At 45.5% G+C, this 22523-nt stretch overlaps 1 protein-coding gene across 1 annotated transcript in view; it reads left to right on the top strand.

Moving 5' to 3' along the window:
* Positions 1-1386: 1386 nt before the first annotated feature.
* Positions 1387-22523, top strand: part of CAPRIN1 (cell cycle associated protein 1) — an 82317-nt gene continuing 61180 nt past the window's right edge. Inside the window, exons 1-2 of the mRNA XM_065402379.1 lie at positions 1387-1481; positions 1804-2009. Of these exons, the coding sequence (XP_065258451.1) occupies positions 1806-2009 (204 nt within the window). The 5' untranslated portion in view covers positions 1387-1481; positions 1804-1805. The remainder of the gene's footprint in view (positions 1482-1803; positions 2010-22523) is intronic.

The following is a 22523-nucleotide window of genomic DNA, read 5'->3' as shown; positions in this document are numbered from 1 at the left end:
CCTCTATATTGTAAAAAAGGGCAGCTGAATAACTGCCAAAGCCTTTCCAGCTTGGTTTGCCACATTCAGGGGCATTTCAGTTGCCTCCAGACGTCACACTTGTATCTCCTTAAAAAAGGTATAGCACCCATTTTGAATGCAAATTTGCCTTTGTACAACACAAGCCTGGTATTGTCTCACTGCTAATTCCTGCAAATGATAAAGAAATAAAGTAATAAGCTTTCAGTTACCTAGACCAGAAATCAAAGTCCAGCAATAGCCGACAACATTAATAGCACTAAAGGGGTTGGATTCATTATACTGCCTTAGGTCAGAAATGTATATAAAGTTTAATATGTATGTAAGTATTAGACAGGCATCAAGATCTGCAAGAAAGACACACCTGGCAGGTAAGGAAAGAGAGGCAATTGTTTGCCAGTGGCTACAATGCATGTATTAAATCTCAACCCCCAAATGTGGATGTATCAGGTGGCTCGCATTGGAGAGGTTGATCACCCATCCTGTTGTTTCAGGGATGCTCCTTAGGTGGTACCAAACATCCCATGAGCCTACCCAGTAAGGAGCAGCTACTGAGCGTTAGCTCATTAGGCAAAAACTAAAAGTTTTCAAGCCACACGTCTGCGGGTCAGAAGTTCACGGTGACTCTACACCAGACACAAGCCACCCCACGGGGACAGCCCTCAAAGCGCCCCTGCCCTGTACCGTTCGGGCAATGGGGCTTCTTTGCCTCGAAACACAGCGGGTCACATGCGTGCTGCAGGCGGCCTCGCTCGGGTACCGCTGGTTACAATGCCCAGCGCGCGTGACACCACGGGTCACCCCCAGAGCGCCCCAGGCTCGGCGGCCACTGCCCAGTCCACCGGGCGCCTGCGAGCGGAGCCGAGCGGCCCCCAGTGCCAGCGCTCGGCAGCGACGGGACTATTGCAGTTAAGCCCTTTGCCCTGAGGGGGGGTCCGGGCCCCTCCGGGGGATCCACGCAACCGGCCCCCCTGGAGAAGGGGCTGGAGCTGCAGGGCCGAGCTGTCGCTAGAGGGAAGAGTTCTCATTGCCCAACAAGCCCGGCCTGTTCCCGCTGGGTCCTTCCAAGAGCCCCTTGCTCTTCCCATTGTGTGCCGGGTTTAAGTGACCAGCGCGCGCCTGAACGACCCGGCCCGGGAAGGCTTTAGCATTTGGAAGGGGGATTGTTGGATGCACGATGGGGACGCGCCGCACTCCTGAGCCCGTCCCGCTATGGAATGCAGAGCCGCCAGTGGCTCAGGCATTCTACGAAGACACACCCTGCCGCCGAGGACCCATCGCTCGCTCCCAACCCGGCCCTGCCTGTCTCAGGCGCGCGCGCTCTTGTCTCTTCCTTTAGTAGCTCGGTGCAGAGGTAGCAGGAGCGGCGCAGGCGGCGGGGCCGGAGTGGGCTGAGGCGGCCGTTCCCTATAGCGAGAGCGCAGCGCACTGAGCCCCCTCCCCTTGGGACACTCACACACACGGTGAGGGGGGGGGTGACGACGAAGGGTTCCAGACACAGGGGTCGGGAGGGTTTCCGTGAGTGACTGTTGAACGGGGATAGGGGGCGAGCGGCGCCAGGAGGCTCCTGGTCACGTGACTCCCGAGCGCCCTCGTCGCAGGCGGACAGAGCCGAATCGATTTGGTGGCGAGATCGTTGGGCGCGCGCCTGCAGGTGCGGCTCCGACGCGCGTCCTGGGGGGTGGGTGAGGAAGGTTGTGGGTGCGCGCGCGCGCCCTCCCGCGTGTCCCCTTCGGCGGCCCGTCCAGCCATCCCCCTTAACGCGCTCTCTTTTCTCGCCTGTAGAGATGCCCTCGGCTACCAACAGCACTATGGCGAGTAGCAGCGGCAAAGTGGGGCCAGTGCCGGCGGGTAGCGAGGCCACCCCGGCAGCGGCTCCCCCCCAGGTGGTAGCGGCTGCGGGCGGCAGCACCAGCTCGGTGCAGACCGAGGCCATGAAGCAGATCCTGGGAGTGATCGACAAGAAGCTGCGCAACCTGGAGAAGAAGAAGGTACCGTAGCTCCCCGCACCCCCGTCTGGGCCCTACCACCCCCTCCCGTCTTTTGGCTTCTTCAGCTCCAGCCCTCCCCGGACTCATCGGCCGCACTTTCCCTCTTGGTCTCCAGGTTCCCTTCCCCGCCCGGGAGTTTCCGCTCCCCGGCGGCCTGTCGTTCTGTCTCACGCCGGGGCTGCGGAATCACCTTTCCCCGTCATCCACGGCGGGGATTGGCCGGCCCGTGCCCAGCTGTGCGGGGAGCGAGGTCTCGGTGCTCCTGCCCCGGCCGGCCTGGTCCCCGGGGAGTTGCCGCGGGACTGCTCGGGGCGTTCCCGGTGTGGGCCCGGCGGAGGCTCCCGCCGGAAGGTTCCAGAAGAGCGGCCGGAGAATTCCTTTCCTGCTCGGCTTGGCCGAAGCGCGCAGCCCTTTGTCCGCAAAGCCCAGCGCGGGGCGATGCGCGTCCCTCTCATGGGGCTGTTTGGGCTCGGACACAGGCAGGAGGGGGCCGCCACTGCCCCCTTTCCCGTCCTCTCAGTCGCGGTCGGTGTCCCAGCTCCCGGTGAGACACCGGTGCGGTGAACCACAGCCCCCCTCCCCCCCACCCCTTTGTTCCTGTGGGCCGGGGTCTTCGCGTGCTCAGCCTTTGCGGGGGATGAATTGGGCTTGTAACCGCCCCATGGAGTAGCGGCCCTCTCCCCCGGGACAGAGAGCTGGGTGGGTGCGGGGCGATAGGAGCTGCAGTCGGTGGGGCTCACGGACTGTGCACATGGAGGCTGAAGCTAACATGGCGGCGGTGAGAGGCAGTCTCAGCCTCTCCGAGGCAGCTGCATTGTGTGAGCAGTCACTGGCAGCACAAAGTCGGGGCCAGCCGGCCACCCTACCAGAGATTCCCAGCCCCTGGAGGCTCCCTCTGTATGGGTCTCGCAGCCAAAACTCGAAGGCGTCCAGGATATTATACAACAGCCCTCGCCCTGACTCTTGGGGTATCTGTTGTGGGAACATCAGTTAATCTCAGAGGGTCTGGGTTGCCTAAGGAGAGTGACGGTGTTCTGGCTACTTATCATTTCTATGGTACCAGTTGTGTACATGATGCTGTGTGTCAGATGGAGCGTGCCACGCAAGTGGCCCTGTTCTACAGAGCTTAATGGGTAAATGTGTAATAGGACGCAGTAGCAAACACAAGTTTGAATGGTTATTGCCCCCAATAAAAGCTCTGGCGTTTTGGTGATGTACTTGAGAAAACAGTATATTTACAGGTTAAAACTTGGGATGCTACCAAAAAATTCTGACCTGCAGCAAGGTTAATCTCTTAATTCTGCTTTTGTTTTTAATGTTAAAAAAAAAAACACATGCATTCAGTTATGAAATTTTCTGTTTCATTTTTATTTAAAAACAAAACTTGAAATATGAGTAGTCTAGTTGGGGATGAATTAAATATAATAAGGCTGTAAAGGTGACCTGCAAAGGGGCCAAAAATTGTACCTGCTTTACACCTGTATGCATGAGTGCACTGCATTTTTTTCCTGTTAGAAATAGCAGGAATGTTAAGTGTTGTCGTTTAAAGAGAGGGGGGAAGGCTTTTTGTATGACTTTAAAATGTGGCAGGGGAGTTCTCTCATACTTTGCCTGTAGACAGACTTATACTTGTATAAGCAAAGGTGTGATATTAAACAGTTAAATCAGTGCAAGCTTATGTGTAGACAAAGTCTTAGTCTTTAACTGAAGGTTTGGAGATTTTCAATCAATCCTTAAAACTTTCCCCAGGTGTTTTAAGTGAAATAAGTAGATTGTAAATGGTCTGAATAAAAAACTTCAGACAAAGTAAGGAAGTGAAACAATATCATAAACCTGCTAATTTTCCAGGGTGGACACAACTTGAATGTTCAGTTAAAAATTAGGGGAGTGGGGGGCAGGGAGGTGGGGGGGAAGAGCTCTTCAGACCTTCTACCCTAAAACAAGCAAAAACTGCACAAGTACAGCATTTTTGCCTTTGCTGGTCACTTTTACCTGTTGCTGTCTATATGCAGCAGTTTCTGAAGTTTTAAAGAAACTTACATTTTAACAAATGTGTTTGTCTTTTAATGCAGTCGCTCTCAACCTTTCCAGACTACTGTACCCCTTTCAGGAGTCTGATTTGTCTCCTGTATCCCCAAATTTCACTTCGCTTAAAATCTACTTGCATAAAAAATCAGACATAAAAATACAAAAGTATCACATACGGTATAACTGAAAAATTGTTTACTTTCTCATTTTTACCATATAATTATAAAATAAATCAATTGGAATATAAATATTGTACTTTTCAGTGTATAGTATGTAGAGCAGTATAAAAGTCATTGTATGAAGTTTTAGTTTGTACTGACTTTGCTAGTGCTTATGTAGCCTGTTGTAAAACTAGGCAAATATCTAAATGAGTTAATGTACCCCCTTAGCAGATCACTGCGTACACATATCCCTGGTTGAGAACCACTGTTTTAATGGACTTTCTGGTAAAGTTCTATGGAGAGTATCTTAAACTAGAAAGTTATAAGTAGAAGACCTCAGAATTCTGATACAAATGCATGCAATTTGGGATGTTTTAGCTTGTGAATTCCTTAATCTCTGTTAGTTCCCTATACCTGTTGTTATACATGGAGAGCAGTAGTGACTGCTTTAATTAAGGTGTCATGAGCATTTCATTATAACTGCTTATTACTTTCTGAAACTTGGCATGGAAACTTCCCTCATAGAGGAGAAGAACCTTTGAGTGGTTGTGGTGTGAATTGCTTTTGACTTGATAAATTGTGTATTAGCACTATATATTGCTTTTTTCTTGTTGCGCACAAAGTGTGCAGTTAAGGTCAGGTTGTATGTGCATAGCTAGCTTAGCACTGTGCACAGTGATGAAAGTGTGTGAAGGGGACAAGAGCTCCTGCACAACTCTGAAGTCTTGCTGCAGACCTCATAATGTGCATAGGATAAATGGTTCTTGGATGTGTCAAGCCAATTTGTTAAACTATGGTTTTTTTTCCCCGTCTTTAAAAAAAAAAAAAATCAAAGGTGTTAATATTCTCTGATGTTTTGAAGATTGCATGGCTAAGTAATCAGAAGTAAGGAAATGACAGAGGCTAGATATGCAATATTTATTTGTGCTTATGTATTTGTGATCACATGCTTAAATGCAGTAGTATGATCATCTAAATTTCTGAAGATGTTTTGCATATAAAGGGTAAGATCAGAAATTATACAGTCTAGAGATAAGTGGATGAAAAACGTTAAATGTGAAAACGTCTGATAATGTGAAAGATCAAATGTTTCACTAAAGGAGTTTGCAGGTGTTCATCTAGAACAGTGGTCTCCAAACTTTTTTGATTGCGCACCCCTATCAGTAAAATTTTTTTGAGCATGCACCCCCTGCCGCGCTGAAGCGCAAAAAAAAGCTGCTTGGACTCCCGCCTGACGAAGCAAAAAAAAAAAAAAAAAAAAAAGCACTCCTCCTGCCGCGCACCCCCAAGGATTCTCTTGCGCACCCCACTTTGGAGACCACTGATCTAGAAGGACAATGGAGTTAAGTTTTGAATGTTTATTAGCTAAGAACAAAGTAAAAATACTGTTGATTTGGTGACCTGTGCAATTGGAGCCTGTGCAATTTTAGATATTTAAATCTTAAATGGTAAGTGTGGCTTGTGGTCTAATAAATGCACTTTTGCTGTAGAAATCAGAAATGCTACATCTTGATTCAGAGAAGTCTTTTTAGTTTCTCACTTTCATTAGCTGGCTCTGTAAGAGTAAAATGATATTGCTAAACTCAAGTAGTAATAATTTTGGAATTAAATACAGTATTTGTTCAAAATATGTTGAAAATAATTCAAGCTAGAAACCATAGTAATTACAGGTGTTTATACTAAATTGCTAGTTATATTTCAGTCTTCTTGTTTTCAGTTTGCTTCAGAACTAAAGTGTTAAGAAAAGTTCCAAAGAGCCTAAGTGGTACATGTTTAAAGGGGGATAGAAGAAACTGGGTTACTGTCCTTTAGATGTATAAAGAAAGCCTGAGGGTGTGTTTTATCTTTAAGAAAGATCAGGAATGCAGAATCTTGGTTTTGGACTTCTTGAAGGTCTCTTATGTGTTAAGACCTTCCTTAGGTCTTAATTCAAGGGACGTTCTAAACAGTCTGAATAAAAATCACTTAAACCTCTCTTGACTTCACTTGCATGATGTGTGTGATGTTAAAATCCTACTAGTTCTGTAATTACTCATAGTCTTCCAGGAAAAGCAAGCTAGACCTAAATCTCAATTTCGGTTCTTGTGTTTTTAATACAGAAGCTTTTTGCGGGGGGAGGGGAAGGGTTGGAGGGGTGAGAGCAAACTTTGTCTCCATTTTACAACCTAGGGGCGGGAGAGAAACACATGCCCCAATTACTTCCTCCCTTTCAGTTCACCTTTAATACCACACACAACCAAACTTCATGTGCTGTGCTAACTGCGCCATTGTCTTATGAAGCTTTAGAATGCTTAAAAATATGAAAGATGCTGTATTAAAACCATATTCTATAAACTGATAAATGTCTTGTCTTCATGAGAAAGCTGTACCAGTTTAATAACTACTGTAGGTTTAAAACCAATTTGGTTAATACAGTGCAAATGGCTACATGGACACTCCTTTTGATTTAAACCAACCTTAATTCGGCTTGGTTGAAATCAGTGGGAAATGGTTTAAACTAAAATAGGTGGCCATCCTGGGGTTAGCACTAATTTTAAAACAGATTTAAGTTAAATTGCTGCAACTTTGTCTTGTAGCCAAACTGTAAATGAGTCTAAAGATCTTAGTGATGTTTGCCAATATATATTTCATGGATGGTTCTACCATCCTCAGTAACATAGGAATTTCCATTGGAATACATCAAGTGGGTATTTCAGATTGGCCTAACTTTTTAGATAGTATTTATCTCTCTGCTTCCATTTCTTGATAGATGTGCTAGACTTGCTGCATGAAAGATCTGACTAACAATCAGTCTATACTAGGGCATTGTGATAAGTTTCTTCTGAAGAGGTTTTATGGAAGCAGCCATTGTTGCTAGGTTTCAGGCCCCTCTGGTGATCAAAGGCTCTTCTCACTGATCTCCATGTACCTTTGGTGAAGCAGTTGCATGCTCTGTCAGGAGGACCGTCTTCTTGTTTCCTTGTGGGATAACACTAAATCAGTCCTGAGACTGTTCTCTTTTTTCCAAGTTACTTTCTTTTGTTACTCGGTATCCAGCATGGCCTGTCTCGTATTAGTCAGCACTGTTATTGCACTGCACAACACATGTTCAGAGTGGTGGGCCCAGTCCCTGCGTGGTTTTTTTTTTTTTTTTTTTTTTAAGGAAACAGACTCAAAGAAATGTCATCTAAAATGAAACTCAAAATTAGTTGTAATAAATGTGACTGGAGGTTTCTGTAGTGAAATTGTGAGTGGAGGCAGTCTGTGAAACCACAGCTGAATTTGTTTGTGTTGGAACCTCCGAATGGCAGCATGGATATACTGATTTTTGGATACATACTAAGTCCCAGCTCCAACCCTCAAAATTAAGCTCTCATACCGGTAAAAAAATAAATTAATAATATTTTATATTTGGAGGCACTAGTTCCTTGTTTCATCTCATTGTTTCATTTATAACTATTAGATTTTTAATAGTATAGAAGTTATTTCTCTCAATGCTTGATATAACTTCTATTAACTAGTTCTACATGCTCACTGAAGAGAAAATAGACTCCTTTTCTGTGAGTTGGGCAAAATATCTTAATTACTAATGTAAGTAATTTTGCTGACTTTTTGCCTTTGATGGAAGCATGAGTTTGCGACAACATTTTAGAGCATCCAGCTGTCTGGACTGCTTCCCCCTTTAGATGACTCTTAAAATATCATATTTATGTTTTGACTCTGGATTAAGCTACTGATGACTGAAAGAGTCCTTTGGCTAGACTTAATGTGTGTATTTAAAGGACTGTGAAAACCAATTAAGATTGTACTTTCATAATGAACAAAAGGTAGCTCAGCTCAGTAAAACTCACTAAGGCTGCCTTATGTCGACTTCAGTCTGTAAGCATCTACACTAAAATGCCCCTCCTGCCAATATAAGTTGCCCACTACACTGACTTAACTCCATCTCCCTGAAAGGGGTAGCGCGTAAGTTGATTCGGTCTCTGTGTAGACACTGAATTGTTTACATTGCCTGTTGCCACCCAGGGGCTGACAGCCCAGGGCAGTGGGGCTCAGGCTGTCAGCCACAATGTCCCACACTGTTAGTTAAATCGATGCAAGCCCTTTTGGTGAAGACACGCACTGCTGACAGAAGGAGCATAGTGTGGACGTTACAAATTGAAGTAATTACCGTGGTGGCTGTATGTCCACTTAACTTTGTAGTATAGACATACCCTAAGGCAGTGGCTTTGTCTTTCCAGACTGCTGTACCTTTTTCAAGAGTCTGATTTGTCTTGCGTACCCCCAAGTTTCACCTGACCTAAAAACTACTTGCTTACAAAATCAAACATAAAAATACAAAAGTGTCACAGCACACTATTACTGAAAAATTGCTTACTTTCTCATTTTTACCATACAATTACAAAACAAATCAATTGGAATATAAATATTGTGCTTACATTTCAGTGTATAGTATATAAAGCAGTATAAACAAGTCATTGTATGAAATTGTAGTTTGTTCTGACTTCACTAGTGCTTTTTATGTAGCCTGTTGTAAAACTAGTCAAATATTTAGATGAGCTGATGTACCCCCTGGAAGACCCCAATGGGTACGCATATTCCTGGTTGAGAACCACTGCCCTAAAGCATGAAGTAAGTATTGCTGGAGAAGTCAAGTAGAATGGTAAAACAAAAGTGCAGGTCATGTTGGCTTGATTGTATGGATAGAAGACTAGGGATGTCCAGATTGGAATAAAAGTACTGTAGACAATGCATTGTATTAGTATTTCTGCACTGAAATTTTCTAGCAATAGGGACTTCATCCACTAGGAAGACTTACAAAATATCTAGGTATATTCGGTCACCATTGCACAAATAATTTACTGACTAATTCCCAGTAAGATTAATCTGCATTAGTAGGTAAATCACTGGTATCCTTAAGTTAAGACACATACATGTATTGCCTTGCATATTCTAGTGTGATTTTATTCACCTAAGATATTAGATATTTCCAGTTAATGGAGTGAACAAATAATGTTCTTAAAAACCAATTCAAATAAAATGAGATTTTACATTTAAATTAGGGCTGTCACGCAATTAAAAAAATTAATCACGATTAATCATGCGATTAATCACACTGTTAAACAATAATAAAATACCATTTATTTAAATATTTTGGATGCTTTCCACATTTTCAAATATATTGATTTCAGTTACAACACAGAATACATCTACCCTGATTGAATTGGCCTCGTGAGCACTGACCCCCCCCAATTGGTAAGGCAACTCCCATCTTTTCATGTGCTATATATTTATACCTGCCTACTGTATTTTTCACTCCGAGCGTCTGATGAAGTCGGTTATAGCCCACGAAAGCTTATACCCAAATAAATTTGTTAGTCTCTAAGGCCAGGTCTACACTACCGCGGTAGTTCGACGGCTGGCAATCGAAGTTCCGGGTTCGATTTATCGCGTCTGGTCTGGACGCAATAAATCGATCCCGGAAGCGCTCGCCGTCGACTGCGGTACTCCAGCTCGGCGAGAGGAGTACCGCGGAGTCGACGGGGAGCCTGCCTGCCGCGTGTGGACCGCGTCTGAACCGCGGTAAGTTCGAACTAAGGTATGTCGACTTCAGCTACGTTATTCACGTAGCTGAAGTTGCGTACCTTAGTTCGAATTTGGCGGTTAGTGTAGACCAGGCCTAAGTTGCCACAAGGACTCCTCATTATTTTTACAGAATACAATGTGTACAGTGCTTATTTTATATTTTTTATTACGAATATTTGCACTGTAAACCAGAAGAAATAGTATTTTTCAATTCACCTAATACAGGTAGCGTAGTGCAGTCTCTTTATCATGAAAGTTAAAGCTACAGCTGTAGAATTAAGTACAAAAAAACTGTTTTATTTTTGAATGCAATGTAAAATTTTAGAACCTGCAAGTCCACTCAGTCCTACTTCTTGTTCTGCCAATAGCTCAGACAAATTTGTTTACATTTGCATGAGATAATGAATGCTGCCTGCTTCTTGTTTACAATGTCACCTTAAAGTGAGAACGTGCATTTGTATGGCACTGTTGTAGCCGGCATCACAAGATATTTACATGCCAGGTGCGCTAAAGATTCATATGTCCCTTCATGCTTCAACCACCATTCCAGGGGACATGCGTCCAATCTGGTGACAGGTTCTGCTCAATAAAAAGCCAAAGCAGTGCAGACTAAAGCACGTTCATTTTCATTATCTGAGTCAGATGCCACCAGCAGAAGGGTGATTTTCTTTTTTGGTGGTTCGGGTTCTGTAGTTTCCGCATCGGAATGTTGCTCTTTTAAAACTTCTGAAAGCGTGCTCCACACTTCATCCCTCTCAGATTTTGGAAGGCACTTCAAATTCTTAAACCTTGCGTCGAGTGCTGGAGCTATCTTTAGAAATCTCACATTGGTACCTTCTTTGCGTTTTGTGAAATCTGCAGTGAAAGTGTTCTTAAATTGAACAACAGGTACTGTGTCATCATCCGAAACAGCTATAACATGAAATATATGGCAGAATGTGGGTAAAACAGAGCAGGAGACATACTATTCTCCCCCAAGGAGTTGTTACAAATTTAATTAACACACTTTTTTAAACGAGTGTCATCAGCATGAAAGCATGCCCTCTGGAATGGTGGCCGAAGTATGAAGGGGCATATGAATGTTTAGCATATCTGGCACGTAAATACCTTGCAGTGCTGGCTACAAAAGTGTCCTGCACATGCCTGTTCTCACTTTCTGGTGACATTGTAAATAAGAAGAGGGCAGCATTATTTCCTGTAAATGTAAACAAACTTGTTTGTCATAGCAATTGGCTGAACAAGAAGTACAATCACGATTCTTTTTTTTTTTTTTTTTGAGTTAATCATGTGAGTTAACTGCGATTAATCGACAGGCCTAATTTAAATGATGGTAAATATTCAGTTTAGTATCACTTTAATGTCTTTTGATATTCTTTATAAAGCTGTGTTAAGTGCTCGACACTCAGATTTACATGAGAGAGAGTTCACTTAAATTTTCTAATATAGTACATTGAGAAAATCCTCAAGTTCTAAACACTTACAGTTTCTGAATAAGAAACAAGGATGTTTATATTTATTAATGCAGTGTTGAAGCTGAAAATTCAGGAGCACATTATAAATCCAAAAGATAAAAATATTACTATGACGTTAATGTGACCCTGTTGCATGTCCTATCTATTTTAGAGTATAAATTAAATAAGAGTGATCAACTATTTATTGTGTACAAGGAAAACAGGAATAGATAAACCTGTATGTGACATAGCCAAGTTGTGGAGTGGGGAAAACAGTGCCTCTTGGAATTTCTGAAGTTTTGAGTGCTCAGTTTCAACTTTCATTTCACTTGAATGCTTGTTTGCATTTAGTTTTCCTGGTTCTTTTTTAAGAAATGGGGAAAAGTGCTTTGTAGTCACTTTCAAGATGCCTTTGTGGTGCTAGATCACTAAGATGACAAATAATTGAGGAGGCAGTTAGTTGGGGAACATTCTAAAGCACATGCATGAAAATATCAAACATTCGTTTATAAACTCTTTATATCAAAGTCAAGTTTTTCCCTCTTGAATAAGGACTATATAACAAGTCAATTTTTAAATATTCTGACTTCATCTATCTGAATTACAAAACAATGTCAGTCAGAACATGTATAACTCAGAAAAGACAAAGATAGTTTTATTTAAAAAATAAACACTCCTTTGGGTCAAGACCAAGCATGGAAAATTTTAGCCCAAAAGGAATTTGCTTGAGAAAAGTTGAAGTGAAATTAAAGGGGGTGATGACTCACAATGAAAATTAAATCTTATAGTTAGTTGCCAACAAACTCAATATTGAAAAAGATCAGTCAGACTTTGGCCAACAGCACTGACTCAGTTCAGGGCAACTGCACCTGTATTTCCCCTTCGTGGTCCACCAAGGCACCTACTGTAGGCTCTTGGTTCCTCAACTGTCACCTTTCTTGGGTGGAGACCTACATGTCTCTCCCTCCTAACCAGGGTTTTTTTCAGGCTATGTAGTTCCCTGCCTACACATCCACAGCAAGCCAGACTGCCTAAACTGGCCAGCATCTGCACTTTACTTGCCAGCAGTTGCAGATTGCCACACAGGTTTTCCTAAGCAAGCATATTTATTCTTAAAGTACAAGTATTTTAGAAAAAAAATTAAACAATAGAACCTACATGCCTGCTTAAAGCTTACCAGAGGTCACTCCAGCCCAGCCTCTGTTAGGTGTCAGTCCTTCAAGACCCACAACTGGGTTTTCCCTGTAAAAGTAAGTTCACAACCATTTCAGATTCAGAACCAGAACAACCATAACTAGTTCAGTCTTTCCTTTATACAGCTTCGGCCTTTGACCTTGTATGACAGGTGATCAGCAGACAGAGGCCCACTTCTCAGGGCATAGCTTCAAAAGGCTGGGGTTTGGGTAACTGGACTTAAGGAATTTGTATTCACCTCCCTTGAGCTATTTCCAGGAAATCCATTTCATATGTACAGTCCCAAACATCCATTCTTTGGCACATTGTTCAATATAGTCCTTTGATCATCCAAGCTTTACATCCCATCTCATAGGGTCACAGTGAGTTGATGGCAGATCAAGGACTAAAACTGGGATCTGCTGACTCAGTGTCCTGTGATCTGTTTAGTGGATCACTCTTCCTCTCATTTACCTCTTAAATTTTTCTGCTGTTTGTGCTTTTATACTTCAGAGTGCACATTGTGTGTGAGAACTTGGGATAAGATTGTACAGGGAAAAAATCAGTAAAACATCTCATTTTGCTGGGATACTGCAGTCTGGCTGCTAAGCAAAAAATTCTTAATGCAGTTACTTTACAGCACATCTTGCTGATGTTAGTTAACAGAGTAAATCAAGATGTCATTTTGTAAACCTTTCTCTTATCTAGTAGTATCTTAGCCTAATGCAGTAGGTGACCTTCTGGACTGTGTCTAAAACTACAAAGAGGTAACACTTAGTCTGCATTTAGAATCCCATTTAACCAAATGCACGTTATCACAGAGTGGCTCTTCCGCTGCATTGCAGAGGGCAAGGCTGCCTTCCTTTGGCTTCACCTTGGCATACTAAATATCTGGAAGCTTTGTGAGAAAGTAGCATTAAACAGGAATGACTTTTCTTCCAGTTTGTGGTGATGGAGAAGCCTGTATAAGAACATTTGTTTCTAATAGTTAAAACTCAGGTTACCAAATTAAATGGTGGTTCATGGCAGACTTTTTTTTTTTTTTTTTTTTTGGTGGTCAAACATTGTGCATTGTGTGACTGAGTAGGCCAGGAGTGGCCAACCTGAGCCTGAGAAGGAGCCAGAATTTTCCAATGTACATTGCCAAAGAGCCACAGTAATAAGTCAGCAGCCCCCCATCGGTTCCCCCCACTCCCAGCGCCTCCCGGTCACTGGCAGCCCCGCCGATCAGCTCCCTCCCCGCACCTCCAGATCAGCTGTTTCATGGTGTGCAGGAGGCTCTGGAGGGGAGGGGGAGAAGCTAGGGCATGGCAGGATCAGGGGAGGGGGTGGGAAGAGGTTGAGTGGGGGCAGGGCCTGTGGCAGAGCCAGGGGTTGAGCAGTGAACACCCCCCCTCCCCCCAGCACATTGGAAAGTTGGCACCTGTAGCTCCAGCCCCAGAGTCGGAGCCTATACAGGGAGCTGCATATTAACTTCTGAAGAGCTGCATGTGGTTCCAGAGCCACTGGTTGGCCACCCCTGGACTAGGCTAACTGTAATGTGCTCAATGCTCTATTTAAGACAGCTGCATCCTGAAGCTTGAGCTAGTGCTGAACGCAGTTGCTTACCTCTTAAATGGTGGTAGGCTGTTAGGAGTAAAACACCTTTGATTCTTGCTCTACCTCAGGGGTCTCAAACATGTGGGCCGCATGCGGCCCGCGGGGTTCTTTCGTGCGGTCCACCAAGCTCCCTCCGCCCCTCTGCCTACCTCATGGCGCCGCGAGCCCCGCACCGCTCCCTGAAGCGGCTGGAACTATGTCCCTGCAGTACTGAGTGGGGGGAGGGGGGCAGGGGGAGAGTAGAGGGCTCTGTGCTCTTGCTTCCAGGCACTTCCCCCCCCGCAGCTCCCATTGGCCGGGAACAGGGAACCGCAGCCAATGGGAGTTTTGGGGGAGGTACCTGGAGGAGCAAGAGCAGCACATGGCGCTGTTCCCCCCTCTTTCTCCCCCCCCCCCGGACTCCGGCTGCTTCCTGGAGCGGAGCGGGGCCAGGGCAGGCAGGCAGGGAGCCTGCCCTGGCCATGGTGCGCGGTGCTGCCACCCCGGAGCTGCTCTAGGTAAGCGGTGCTGGGCTGGAGCCTGCACCCCAACCCCTGTCTGGAGCCCCCTGCCACATCCCACACCCTCCTGCACCTCAACTCCCTGCCCTGAGCCCCCATCACACCCTGCACCCCTCCTGCACCCCCTGGGGGCAGGGAGGGGGCAGAGTTGGGGTGAGGACTTTGGGGAAGGGGTTGGAATGGGGGTAGGGAAGGGGCGGGAAGAGGCAGGGCAGGGGCAAGGCCTCATGGAAGGGGTGGAGTGGGGGCGGGGCCGGGGGCAGCAAGGGGTGGGTGTCAGTGATGTGGCCCTCGGGTCAATGCATTAGTCCTCATGCGACCCTCGTGGTCATTTCAGTTTGAGACCCCTGCTCTACCTGACTAATGGTCTTTTGGGTATAGTTTAGTGCTCATCAAAGTATCTTCTGATCTATCTGTTGGTAATCACCTCACCTACTGTGTCTCATTGTTGTGGTTTAATTTGACCACAATGCTATGGTTGCTTGCTATCGCCCAAATCAAACACTTGGCCGGGCAGCATTATATTATTGGGAGTTCAGGAAATCCTTAGTTGGAGAATTAATTTTCTGTGTCAGGGCTAATGTTGAACGATTTTGTTTTTAATGGAAAGGTGAAAAAGGTAACCATTTTATCTACCTTTTTTTAATTGTAGAGTTTTCAGTAAAATGGGCTGTTTTGGCAGGGGGTGACTTAAATTAAAAGGTATAGCTGGAGTATGAGTGGCTGTAACTATCTGTCTGGGGCCACTGTCTATAATTTATCTTGCATGGTAATTTGCATGTTATCCTTACTTTCACAAGCCGGCAGCTTTCCAGAATAAATCCTTTGGGCTGAACTCTTCTGTGCTCAGTTTCTGAAAGTGAATTGTTTCAGAAGCTTTGATCAAATACTTTCACTGTCTGTTTTATCTTTTGATCAGAACTTTGTCACTGTAAACAAATGATGGTTAAAGAAACGTTTAAACCCAGAACACCATGCCATGGTGGTTTCTTTGTTTTTGTTTTTGTTTTTTTTAATTTTTCTACTCCAGAGACCTTTTCTGCCCCCCCTTCCCCCATCCCCCTTTTGTGCCTTTCTGTTTTGGTTACTATTAGCGATTCCTTTTGATGGCTTTAGTTGACTCTGGAATTTAAAACTGACAGGACATGAAGTAGTGGTTGAATCCAGATCTTCAAACAGCTTTTCATAGGGACATGAAATATGCTCAGTCATATAGAAATAATGAAAATTCCAGAGATATGAATACATTAACTTTTAGGTCTATGTAGACTTGTACTAAATCTTATATGAAAGCAATAGAATTTTAAGACCAAGTTTGCTGTTACGAGGTTGGATCCATCAGGTCTTTTTCCAGTATTTAATAACTTTAAAGCGACTATTAGGTCACATTTAGCCCAAAACTAGTAAAACAAGTAAATCTTGTAAAACAAATCTAGTAAAACAAGCTTTTTTTTTTTTATTTTTAAACAAAATCAAATGTTTGTCAATTTTTAGAATTCTGATGGAAACGGTTCTTTTAGACAAACATTCCCCTTCCACGGACAAATATAGTAAAATTGTGCAAGTCACTGAAAAATAAATTAAACTTTGAAAATTCTTCCAGTTATAATAGCCTCAGATGGTATTAAAAATGGAGCTAGGAAAATTAAGATTTAACCTATATTACCTTTTACCTTCTATCTAAAGCAGCATTTTTCAGACCGGGGTCCGTGGACCCAGGGAGGTCCGCCAGCCCCACTGATCAACTCCTTCCCCTCCCTCCTTCCCTTTGAGTGCCTCCTGCATGCCGGGGAACAGCTGTTCAGCGGGGGATACTGGGGGGGGGGGGCGAAAGAGGAGGGGCAGGGTTGGGAAGAGGTGGGGTGGGGAATTGGGTATTGTATGTGGGAGGGGTTGGGGTCTGTGAAAATTTTTAAATCAAAATGGGAGTCCTCGGGTTGCTAAAGCTGCTGATCTAAAACCAGTATCCCAATGTTGGCTTCACTGCCTCTCTCTAAGTGAAGACAGAGAAGTCCTTTGGTGTCAAAAGTTTCATCGTGGGTTACCCACAGATGTAGCGCTAAGTAGTAGGGTTAGTGACAAAATATAAAAGGGGGAAACATTCACTGGAAATTTTTGTCCTTTTGAGACTAACTTTTCAGTAATGTATTTTGATCCACATGAACAAAACCTTAAATTCAAGTGACTAAAAATAGTTTTGTGTAGTATTAATCTTATATTCCCAAGATATGTGACCTCTCAATTTTAAGAACAACTGACCGGTGACTAGAACTAAAAAGCACTGTTCTTTAAAATAAATAGATTACAACCTGTAACTAGAATATTCTTTGCAGTGATTATCCCCCAAAAGAAAATTGAGTGTTATGATTTTTGTGGTAATCTTTTTGATATTATGGCTTTCAGGATATTCCTTGGTTGTATTTAAAAAAAAAAAAAAAAGTTTTGACTTGAATTTTGGTTGTTCAAGGCAATATCTTTCCCAGTGTGTTGTATTTCACAAACATTAATCTGAATTGTGTGGGCAAGCACTCCTTTGATATCTGTACATTTTCTTAGTCTTCAAAGCTTTATAGCAGGGGTGGCCAACCTGTGGCTCCGGAGCTGCATGCGGCTCTTCAGAGGTTAATATGCGGCTCCTTGCATAGACCTTGACTCCGGGGCTGGAGCTACAGGTGCCAACTTTCCAATGCTCACTGTTCAACCCCTGCCTCTGCCACAGGCCCTGCCCCCACTTCACTCCTTCCCCCAAGGCCCTGTCTCTTCCAAGCCTGCCATGCCCTCGCTCTTCTCCTCACCCCCCAGAGCCTCCTGCATCCTGCGTGAGGCACAGGGAGGGAGGGGAGGCTGGCAGATGGGGCAGGGGAACTGATTGGGGGCGGGGGGGCTGCTGACATAATACTGTGGCTGTTTGGCAATGTACATTGGCAAATTTTGGCTCCTCAGGCACAAGTTGGCCACCCCTGCTTTATAGCAATTGGTAAAGATATTCGTGTAGGTTAAAGTGTTGAATCCATAATTACAAACAGCTTTATAATGAAAACTGGTTAATATTTTAGGTCTCTGTAATTGTCTTGGGATGACTACCTTGTTCTAAGAATTGCTAAATTAATTCTAAAGGCAGAAGGGGAATTTTTGAAGTTTGAAGAGAAGTTATCATTTGACTTGAGTTACAGGCCACTAAAAAGCAACAAAGAGTCCTGTGGCACCTTATAGACTAACAGATGTATTGGAGCATAAGCTTTCGTGGGTGAATACCCACTTCGTCAGATGCATTCACCCACGAAAGCTTATGCTCCAATACATCTGTTAGTCTATAACAGGGGTCGGCAACCTATGGCACGCGTGCCAAAGATGGAACGCGTGCCGATTTTTAATGGCATGCTGCTGCCTTCCGGAGTCACGGCAGGCAGCAGCGTGCCATTAAAACTCCTGCCTGGCCCGCTCTTCTCCTGCCCTCCCACGGGGGCAGGGGGCAGAAGCTTGGTCCTGCGGCTCCCCTGCCTCTTCCGCAGTGTGCTGGGTTCCTGCCCCTCCTCCTCCTCCTCTCTGTCCCTCCCTCCCTGCCGGCCGATCAGCTGATGGCCCTTGCGAGGGAGGAGTTGGGGGAGGAGTGGAGTCAGCATGCTCGCTGCTCCCGGCGGAGGCAGAGAAGAAGCAGGGGCAGGGCCTTGGGGAAGAGGGGTGGTGGAATAGGGGCATATCCCCTCCAGCCCCTTGCTGTGAGCACCCCATGACCCCAGCCCTCTGCCCTGACCCCCCCACACACACACCCCCAGCCCTGAGCCCTGCAGCCCTCCCCCCCCCCAGGCCTGAGCCCTGTACCCCCCCACACACACCCAGCCCTCTGCTTGACTCCTTCAAACCCCCCCCCACACACACACACGACCCCAGCCCTGACTCTGGCACCACCACACATACCCAGGCCCCCCATGCCCTGACACCTGCACTCCCTCACATGCCCCCAGTCCTCTGCCCTGACTCTTGCGCCCCCACATACCCTGCCCCCCCACTCCAATGCACCCCCCACATCCTGACTCTTGCACCCCCTATATCCCCACCCTGAGCACCAAACGGGAGCTCCTGCACGCCCCCCCCATTCCCACCTGCACCCCTCGCACCAAATGGGAGCTGCTCAGGTAAGCGCTCCACACCCAAACCTCCTGCCCCAATCCTGAGCCCCCTCCCTCATTCTAGCTCCTGCCAGATCCTACACCCCAACCCCCAGCCTGCTCCTTCACCCCCAGCCCTGTGCCCAGTGCACTTCCACCCACAGCTCAGTGCAGAGAGAGAGGAAGAGAATGGGAGAACCAGGTAGGTACCCACTGTATGTGGGCAGGGCCGGGACCCCAGATCGGCAGCGGGCTGAGCAGGTCCGGCAGCTGGGATCCTGGCTGGCAGGAGCCAGGGGATGGAACCCCTGAGTGGCAGCGGGCTGAGCCGCTCAGCCCACTGCTGGTCTGGGGTCCCGGCCGCCGGCCCCGCACAGCCCGCTGCCGGTCTGGGGTTCTGGCTGCCGGACCCTTGCCAGCCGGGGTCCCGGCCGCAGGCCCTGCTCAGCCCGCTGCCGGCCTAGGTGAACAGAACCCCAGACCAGCAGTGGGCTGAGATCAACATTTTAATTTAATTTTAAATGGAGCTTCTTAAACATTTTGGAAACCTTGTTTATTTTACAATACAATAGTTTAGTTATATAATATATAGACTTATAGAGAGAGACCTTCTAAAAAACATTAAAATGTATTACCAGCACGTGAAACCTTAAATTAAAGTGAATAAATGACGATTCGGCACACCGCTTCTGAAAGGTTGCCGACTCCTGGTATATAAGGTGCCACAGGACTCTTTGTTGCTTTTTACAGATCCAGACTAACACAGCTGCTCCTCTGATACAGGCCACTAAAAATTACTGCAGTTTGAAATATTGACTCTTGTTGACCATTGTTTTGGTCTTCTAGCTCTATTATTAATTACTACCACTTCAGACTTTCCAAATAATCTTTTTTTAAACTCATGCATTTGGTTGTCTCTAAAGACAGGGATAGCTCAGTGGTTTGAGCATTGGCCTGCTAAACCCAGGGTTGAGAGTTCAATCCTTGAGGGTGCCATTTAGGGATCTGGGGCAAAAATTTGTCTGGGGATTGGTCCTGCTTTGAGCAGCGGGTTGGACTAGATGACCTCCTGAGGTCCCTTCCAACCCTGATAGTCTATGATTCTATGAAAATAAGTCATATTTAAGCAGAGGGTTTTTGTGGAGGGGAAGCCCAGTCCTGCTCTCAGTGATGTCAGGAGGAGTTGTCATTGACTGGACAAGCTCGCTGGGCGAATAATTGTTGTTGGCACATGTTGTGTACTGATCTTGAAAGGTATGTTTGATCATTATAGCAGTGGAGGTATGTCTGCAGATTTGCATCTGTTATGGCAGGGTTTAGTGCTGCTTTCAGTTGTTGTGTCCTGGTCTGTGGGGAGCTTGCTTCTGATGAGCATTGAGAAGTTGGGGGGTTGTTTGGAAGGTCAGAAGAGTTCAGGAAAGATTCTTTTTCAGGATGGGGCCCCTATAAAGTACGAGTTGTAGTTTGATACCCCGTATGTGTTTCAGAGTGGGGTTGTCAGTGGTTTTTTCCCCCCCCTTGTATTGAAATAGGTTCTTTTGGGGTATTTTGGTGGCCTGTTCCATGATGCAAGCTACTTCTCTGGTGGAGTGTCTTTGTTTGGTGAAGGAAGTTTTAAGTGTGTTATGGTATATATCTCGGAGCATATTCTGTGGTATCTGAGTGCCTGGCTGAAGATAACAGCTTTCTTGGTGTGTTTGGGGTGGTTACAGGATTTATGAAGGTAGTTGTGGTGATCCGTGAGTTTCTTGTATATGGTTGTCTGTAGGGTTCCATTGTTAAAGCTGATTGTGATGTCCAGGAAGTTGGTGCTAGTGTGGGAATGTTCCTGAGAGAGTTTAATGGACAGGTGAGGGTTGTTGAAGTTGTGGTGGAAATCTGAGGTAGTTTAAGCCCTCTGTCCAGAGGATGAAAATATCATTGATGGTTTGTAGTGCATTGGTCGAGAAGTTCTTTTCAAAGGTGGACCATGAAGAGGTTGGCATATTGGGGAGCCATCCTAGTACCCATGGCTTTTTCGAGGGTTTGGACAAAGTGTTTCTTGTTGAAAGTAAAATTGTTATGGGTGAGGATGAAATGCATGAGTTTGGCAATGTATTTGGGGTGTATATCTGAGGGTTGTCCATTGTCTTGTAAATATTTGAGGCAAACAGCTATGCTGTCATTCGGAGGGATGTTGGTGTATAAGGAAGTGTGAATGGATGAATATCTGTGCATAGCTAGCTTAGCACTGTGCACAGTGATGAAAGTGTGTGAATGGGTACAGATAATCCAGCTCCAGTAAATACAGATAATTCAGCTCCAGCTCAGTCTTGATAAATTGATTATGTTGGGGTGTTGTGACCATGTGGTGGGTACTGGTGACAGGGTTTCTCCTGTGGGGTGATGGAGTAATTGTAGTTGGTTCCACTTTGTATTTGTGTTGGATGGCTGTCATTAGGTTTCTTTGATAGTTGTTTTGCCTTTTTTTTTTTTTTTTTTTTTTGCATGATTTCCTGTTTTATTTTGTTTTTCCTCCAGTGGGTGAGAGCATGTGATTTTTCACTTTGAAGGTGGTCCCTTCTGGAGTATGTGAGGTGAAGTAAGTGGTTCCTCAGTTTCTCTGAAGTGTCTCTGCAGAGCTAGTCAGCATATTTGGAGTTGTGTGTAGTGGTCAGAGGGTTATAGATTGGGCCCTACCAAATTCATGGTCCATTTTGGTCAATTTCACAGTCATAGGATTTTTAAAATCGTAAATTTCAGTTTTTCAGATATTTAAATCTGAAATTTCAGTGTTGTAACCCTGGGGTTCCTGGCCCAAAAAGGGGTTGTGGGGGATTTGCAAGGCTATTATAGAGGGGTCATGGTATTGCCACCCTTTCTTCTGCGCTGTCGCTGGTGGCAGCGTTGCTTTCAGAGCTGGGCAGCTGGAGAGCAGGGCTGCTGGCCAGGTGCCCAACTCTAAAAGCAGCACTGCCACAACAGCAGCAAAGAAGTGAGGGTTGCATGGTATGGGGTTGCGGGGGTTATCACTTTTTGGGGGAGCAGGGCCAGCCTTATGAGTGGGCAACTGACTGGTCAAGGGGGCGCTGTGGTCACTCCCCCAACACACACAGCCAACCCAAAGCCACTTTAATCCCTGCGGGCTGGGCCTGGAGCCGTAGAGGGGCCAGGCTGGGGAGGGATGGGACTTCCTCTTGCCCTACACAGGGTGCTCCCCAGGGCTGGTGTCAGACCCACCTCTGGGAACCTCTCCTAGCTGTAGAAAGGTCACCCCTCACCCCTGCTTCCTGCCTTTATCTCCCCCGTGAAAGCTAGAGTCTGGCATACAGTAGGAGTCCCCGGCTGTGATGCCCCCAGCCTTTCCCCTCCCATACAATAGCTAGATTTCATGGTCTGTGAAGTATTTTTCACAGCTGTGAATTTGGTAGGGTCCTAGTTATAGATGGTTACAGGGGATGATGTTTTGATTCTTGCATTTGCTCAGGAAGTAGATGTCACTGTTAAATTTTGCTTCCTGTTTCTTCATGTTGTAGAGCAGGGGTTTTCAAACTTTTATGCTAGAACCCCCTTTGAAAATGTTTCACACTGTGATGACCCCCTCCAAAAAAGTGACCCCATCTCCCATAACATGTCACCTTTACTTCTGGCGGTGGCTCTGCCTTCAGAGCTGGGCACCTGGCCAGCAGCCACCATTCTCATGGCCCCCCTATAATTGTCTTGCGATCCCCTTTTGGGTCAGAACCCCCAGTTTGAGAAACTCTGTTGTAGAGCTTCCATTTCAGATGGCTAAATTCAGTGTCTTCCATGTTGATGATTAATATCCTGGAACTGACATGGCTACAACTACACTGCATGCAACATATGTGAATGTCTTGTCAGTTTCATGTTATTAGCTTGGTGCACACCAGTCCTGGTTTAAATTCTGGTGACCAATAAGTTCATATGC

The sequence above is a fragment of the Emys orbicularis genome, chromosome 4, assembly GCF_028017835.1.
Source record: "Emys orbicularis isolate rEmyOrb1 chromosome 4, rEmyOrb1.hap1, whole genome shotgun sequence".
Lineage (NCBI taxonomy): Eukaryota > Metazoa > Chordata > Testudines > Emydidae > Emys > Emys orbicularis.
The sequence above is the reverse complement of the archived record's forward strand: the minus strand, read 5'-3'. Positions and strand labels throughout refer to the sequence as shown.